Below are 6970 nucleotides of genomic sequence, written 5' to 3'. Positions count from 1 at the left end.
GCGTTTCGCTCACGCATCAGTTGGTTTCTTGGCCCTAGCCCCGAAAATAGAACTACCCACGCGCACAATGGTGCTGCCCGCTTCGATCTGCAAAGAGTCGGAAGAAAAACACCCAAATGAGCCATGTTACACCAACACGTACGCAGTGATTTGAGTCAGATTTACAGCACGACTTCATGAGTACATAATAATTACGTACCGCTTGCACGAAATCATCCGACATGCCCATTGACACCTGCAGGTCGGCTGGGTCTCGCTCGAACGTACTGCAGATATCTTGATGGCATTTCATCAGCGTACCAAAGTCCGGATTCGGTCCGGCCGTGTAATCGTGTCCAAATCGACCGATCGTCATCACACCTTCGCAGTTCAAGTTAGGACATTTGTCCAGCACGTAACGAAACAGGCCCACCGCATCTTCTGGCTGGACACCATTTTTTTCTACAAAGAGGGAGAAAACAAACAAACCGACAACAGAATTATTTGCTCATTCCTGCTCATGCCAATTAGTCATGCCTTACGTACCGTCCTCGCCGCTGGTGTTTATTTGTACCAGTACATTTAGCTTCGGTTGTTTTTCAGCATTATCCGCCTTCAGCTTTTCCCACGCCTTGTTCAAACCTTCCGCTAGCTTGATGCTGTGCACCGTTTGGATCATATGCAAGTTGGGGAGATTCAGCACCTGTTTCATTTGGCATCCAAACAAATCAATGATTTACGTAGAATAACTTCCAAGCACCAAACGATTTATCATACCTTATTGATCTTGTTGCTCTGCAAATGGCCGATAAAGTGCCACCGAATGTCCTGACAGTGTTCCAGGATTCTAGCATCACTTGCTTTCTCGACCAGCTCCTGCACATAGTTTTCGCCGAAGTCACGTTGACCCACGGAATAGGCGTCCAGAATCAGTTCGATCGGTTTGGTTTTACTAACTGCCACAAGTAAAGGTTTAGGTGCATTGCTCAACTGTTGCGAAAGATAGAGAAAATGAAAAGTAAGTTAAGCAAACTGTTTGTTAATAGATTGACACGTGCGGGGTTTGAAATTCTAAAGATCATCTTGCATGCTGCTTCGGGCTACTTGCATGCCATCAAGTATCATACAAGTATTCCACATTGGTCACGACGCACGTGAATGATTCTTTTTCCAAAATGTGTTAACAAATTAATTTGTGGTATTAAAAAAAAGAAAAGTTATTAAAAAGGTTAGGGTATTTTAAATACGTTTAAAACTTCTTAGAACATTGAGTGTTGGATGGATACTATAATAGTTGGATGGATACTATAAGCTTGTGGCGACCAGAGCATCGCAAATAGCCAAGACACAAAATAGCGCCACCTAGGCAAAAAAGAGGGTACTAAACAAATTGCTAGTTGGGAAGTTTTGCCTGGACACGACGAATACAATCAGTCCTTTGTTCCTAGGTAAAACCAAACTAGCAACCAGTAAGGCTAGAACAATAAGATCCTTGTTTGTAGGAAAGGAACGAAGGAATACTCGAACAAACTAAAAACAGACAGGATCAAACACGAAAGGAGACAGGAAAGTTCGAGACATGGCCAGCACAATATAAAAGCGGTGGCATGTCCGAACAAAAAAGTTAGTTATCGCTCCGGCCCCCGACGAGGAAGACCTTCTGCGAGTAATCGCTCCGATATTCGACAAGAAAATCCTTCTGCCAGTAATCGTAAAGTAGGGAAGCAAAGTTGTCTGGAACCTAACTCCCAGCAGTTGGAAGGAAGAATAAAAATAGGACCCAACTTCGGTTGGACAACTCCTAAAACTGGTGACCCCGACGTGATTCCTTCCACCATCAGCCTTCAAACAGGCTTGTTGGGTACCGCACCTCTGGCACCGAGGATCAACATGGGTACTGAGGAACCATCCGGTTTCTTTACTCCACGTACGTGTTAGTGTACAGTCTCGATCCGCACAAGCCGCTTCACCCGACATCGTCCCGTACCAACACTGTTGAGTATGACGCTGGCTCTCCAACGCCGACTCGTACACGCCTAGCCTTGTGTCCGTACACGCCGTACCACCTCAAGCCGTTTCACCGCACGATGAACGCAATCATCACGATCGCTGTGAACGGTGACGATTTCCGAACGCCGCCATTTTCTTTCACCACGTGCTGAACAACGCCACCATAGAAGGACGAACGCAGAAACGAGCGATAACTCCGCAGCCGAGGAACGACACCAGCAGCCACGAAACATCCGGTACCACCTCGTACCAACGCCTCGGCCCGTAAATGCTGCTACCTTACACATCGTCGTGTAACGGCTCATGTCGACAAACACCATCCGTACCGACGCTATCCCGTCCGCACCTTTCCGTAGGACATCATTCCGTTAGACATCATCCCGTTCGACGCCGTTTCGTTACACGTATTCCATCAAATATACAGCGTCCGTCATCCGCAGTGACGCCGTATTAGTGCGCCAAAAAGCACATACGGAGCGCCCCTACACTCGACAAAACTAGACGCTGTAACTTCCCAGGAAACGCTATCCACGCCGTCTTATTGCGTGACGAACGTAGCCACACCATCATCTACTGGTTGTTTTCCTTGCACTGCACAACGACAAACACAACCGCGTTGAGTGTCCTGGGAACGAACGAACTACCATCATCGCTGATGGCACATTGATCCTGAGCCTGACGACATCCATTGGAACCAACCGAATTGGTTTACGATACAACGTTGACGATCATCGACCTGCTGATGGAGTTCCCTGGATTGACCATTCGGTTCCGACACACGACAAACACCGGCACGCGCCTCACGCCCTCTAGATCAACTTTCGGGCCCTCGACCGACTCGCAGCCTCCTGCCCTCATCCACGGGAGCCAACCGTCATAGTCCGCGATACGACGCCAACGATGATCGACCAGCTGAGGGAGTTCTTTGGATCAACCGTTGCCTGATCACATCACCGATGTGCCCGCCTTCATCACGTCGTGACAACCGTCACCCGACCGCATCACCGAGGCTTCGCAACAACCGTTGCCTGATCACATCACCGATGTGCCCGCCTTCATCACGTCGTGACAACCGTCACCCGACCGAATCACCGAGGCTTAGCAACAACCGTTGCCTGATCCCATCATCGATGTGTTATCCTTCGTCGCCACTTCCTGGCGGAATCTTTCGATCGGTGTTTCCTAGTCACACACAGTTTCTGGTAACACCGCTCTAGGAGGGGAGTACTGTGGCGACCAGAGCATCGCAAATAGCCAAGACACAAAATAGCGCCACCTAGGCAAAAAAGAGGGTACTAAACAAATTGCTAGTTGGGAAGTTTTGCCTGGACACGACGAATACAATCAGTCCTTTGTTCCTAGGTAAAACCAAACTAGCAACCAGTAAGGCTAGAACAATAAGATCCTTGTTTGTAGGAAAGGAACGAAGGAATACTCGAACAAACTAAAAACAGACAGGATCAAACACGAAAGGAGACAGGAAAGTTCGAGACATGGCCAGCACAATATAAAAGCGGTGGCATGTCCGAACAAAAAAGTTAGTTATCGCTCCGGCCCCCGACGAGGAAGACCTTCTGCGAGTAATCGCTCCGATATTCGACAAGAAAATCCTTCTGCCAGTAATCGTAAAGTAGGGAAGCAAAGTTGTCTGGAACCTAACTCCCAGCAGTTGGAAGGAAGAATAAAAATAGGACCCAACTTCGGTTGGACAATTCCTAAAAGCTCATGTGTAATCATTTATCATTCAGAAGTAGAAGTCTTCAATAACTATTAAAACTGTAGCGTATGTATAGTGTAATTATGATTTATCGAATGATACTCTACAAGGGATGTGATTTTCTTTATTCCTGAAGAATAGCCTGGCCTAGAATCATAATTTAAAGTATAATTCACATTACCTGCCCCGAACACCTAACCCCGGGTGTGCCGCCAAAGATGTGATGTTCCAACATTTATTCTGATTTAAACCATTTAAACTCTCAGCTACTACAAGCAACTGATTTATAATAAATTAACTCTTCTTTGCCCAATCCTACGTAAGTTTTAATACCACCCTTAATTGATTTGTTACAATCAACATTCGGCAAACACTTCGTTCACGCGTGATCCCTTCCCCCCATAATCCCATAACCATAATATACGATACGATTCCCTCACGGGTTGATTATACTAGCATTACAACTTCCGGGTGTTTTGCCAAACAGTACAATTCACACTTAAAATTACTTACCCCTGATCTTTTGCTGTAGGTTTCCTCGATTTTCTGCAACGCTTGCCGGATGCCGAATTTCACGTCTATCTCAGCCATCACTTTGCGTATCATTGGTCGGTGCGTGAATATCGCATGCACTTTTCTAGATTCTCTGTAATGAAGGACAATCGCAATACAATGTTGCGCTTGCTATCTCACGGAATTATTGTGCTATATTTACTCTTGCTACAGTGAAGATGCAGATTGTTTTTCGTTATCAGCTGGCATGAAAAAATGTAAACAATGTTACAAAAAAAAAACTCACGAAATGCATGACATTTACTACGGATTTATAACACCAGGTTGAAATGTAGATGGAGTGTACATGAAACATTTCACCAACGCAACGCTTGCAACGTTTCATTTCGTTTCAACATAACCGTTGAGGCATGTACATTTACATGCATTGCAGTGAAATATATAAAAATGAAAAAATGTGGCTAAACATACATAGTTTTTATTAATCATTCATGAGTAAGAAACATAATTAAAAAAATTTAAGGAATGTAACGTAGACACACTTGACATTATTGAGTACTTGATGTAATCAAAGTAACAATTGATGCACATTCTTCGCCTAATGCTAGCTATACAGCAGTGTTAAATTAGATTTGAACGCGGAAGGTTACTAAATTCTGAATAAAAGTCAAATTCGAAAGTTTATCAAACAAAATCCCTTACAAAAATGAATAAAAAGAACCAAGGCCCAGGTCCTGCGGCGTACGCCCTACCAACGGAAGTCGGCTACAATCAGCATGATCCACGAAAGGAGCGCAAACCGATGTACACGATGCGGCCGACATTTAAAAAATGCTACGAAACAACCGGTCCCGGGCCCGCTACTTACGATCTCAAGAAGCAAACACGCATCGGTGGACCACGAGAACCAAAGTATTCGCTGGGTTCTTGGTTGAAGCCACTGAAAGGGGATCTTACACCCGGACCGGGGGCACACAATAACCATCTCGTACCGACAATGAAATCCAACCGGCCCCCTCTGTACAGTTTTGGAAAGCTTTTGAAGGTGTCGAATAACGAAACTATACCGGCACCGAACCGATACGATGGTTTGATCCACATGACCCGTTTGAAGGCACCGTGCTATTCGATGTGAGTATGGCGTCATGTAATCGTTGGCAAATTCTAAAAACAAAAAATGTTCACTACGCAGGGGGTTAAAAACAAAGGAGATTCAAGGATTTGATGGACCGGGTCCGGATAGGTACGGCCCTACACCACGCGATGTCACCCATAGGCGTGCTCCCAGCTACGGAATGCGGGAAGGTCACAAGGATCTCAAGAATCAATCACTACATCCTGCCCCGAATCGTTACGCTCTGATGAATCTACGCGTCGGTTCAACGGCTCCAAGTTACAGCTTTGGTGTAAGGCACCCCGATTGGAAGGATCCAATGATTATTCCTGGTGATAATTGTTAGTAACAGCAAGTGAATTATGTGATGTGTATTCAGGATGGCCAAATAAAAATGCAACAGTTTCTGGACACGCCGCTACTTTATTCTAAAAATCTAGAATCGGCTCTTATAATTTATTGGAACTCTTCAATAACAACATAATCACGATGCATCATCTTAAAACTTTAAGGGTCCATTTGTTTCGCTGTATCAACTGCACCCATGGCGAATAACTCCACTAAGCGGATGCAAAAATGTCATCAGCTCGAATTACATGCTGCAAACAAAATAAAGAGAAGAAGGTGAAATAAAACTTCAATCCGCAGTGTAATGATCCCCAGATTAACATGCGCCAAGAACGTAAGCTTGAAGCTCAAATGGCACTGGTTCGCGTTTCACATCCCTTCGCGTTACAAATGTCTTTCCTTGCGTTCCGTTTTTAAAACCCATCAAACACACTGACGCATACACACACATACACATTGCCTCGACTCTGTTTCGATTAGATCACTCCCGAACCGTCCCACGGAATTCGATCAACAGTCAACTCCGTTGGTAAAATGGCTTCGCATGGCGGAAACGACCAAGAAGCCTCCGAAACGTCCAAAACAAACTTGGCCTCCAAGGTCCACCCGAAAGAGAGAGAAAAAAAAGTGGGAAAAACAAAGGCACACAAAGAATAAGAAGACCTCTACACCAATTAACCGGCATAACGAGGATCAAATTACTCTCCAAAGCCACACTCATTTGTTATTCACTGAATCGATCTTGTCGCACCGGATGAAAAATGTCATGAGCATATCAATAAAGCAATAAAATCTCTTGGCTCTTCTCACTCGCGGGCCCAAATTTGTGGGTCTTTTGTGCGCAACGGAAGGGCGGGTGGGGTAAATAAAAACCAGGACAGGAAAGACAGGTTAGGATGAAAGGAAACACCCCATTTTCACTCAATCCTCCCATATCCTTCCCGATGGGGGCCGAGTGTGCGCGTTGGAAGGCTGATGATGATGGTGATCATTTCCGTCACCGCCACGGAACCGAAATGTAAAAGAACGGTACACACGCACACACACCTTTAAGCGGCCTATAAAAGATGCCACGAGTGGACGGATGTCCAGGATGGGGCCTACACACGGATCGCTCCATACGCCGGGGATGGGTCCATGATGGCGGCGGATGGGAGCACTTTATGGCTTTTCCTGCTTGCGTGTCCGTTCTTCGCCAGCCCGATCCGGGGGTAGCATAAGGCGCAGTCGATTAGATGCAATAAAAAGTTAATTTGATTAGATATTTATATAAGCCGATCTCACCCGAA

The 6970-nt window shown here is 45.6% G+C and overlaps 2 protein-coding genes across 2 annotated transcripts; one reads left to right on the top strand and one right to left on the bottom strand.

Annotated features, from left to right (window-relative positions):
* LOC128706931 (pyridoxal phosphate homeostasis protein) lies at positions 1–4312 on the bottom strand. The gene is made up of 5 exons (XM_053801875.1): positions 4220–4312; positions 757–969; positions 526–682; positions 200–441; positions 1–87 (listed from the first exon to the last, which is right to left on the bottom strand). The coding sequence occupies exons 1-5, from the start codon at positions 4310–4312 to the stop codon at positions 10–12; spliced, it is 783 nt and encodes a 260-aa protein (XP_053657850.1). The 3' UTR covers positions 1–9.
* Positions 4313–4925: 613 nt separating this feature from the next.
* LOC128708522 (outer dense fiber protein 3-like) lies at positions 4926–5679 on the top strand. The gene is made up of 2 exons (XM_053803501.1): positions 4926–5350; positions 5412–5679. The coding sequence occupies exons 1-2, from the start codon at positions 4926–4928 to the stop codon at positions 5677–5679; spliced, it is 693 nt and encodes a 230-aa protein (XP_053659476.1).
* Positions 5680–6970: the final 1291 nt, after the last annotated feature.

Source organism: Anopheles marshallii, chromosome 2, assembly GCF_943734725.1.
Source record: "Anopheles marshallii chromosome 2, idAnoMarsDA_429_01, whole genome shotgun sequence".
In the NCBI taxonomy this organism is placed as follows: Eukaryota; Metazoa; Arthropoda; class Insecta; order Diptera; family Culicidae; genus Anopheles; species Anopheles marshallii.
This window is presented reverse-complemented; position numbering and strand designations above follow the sequence as displayed.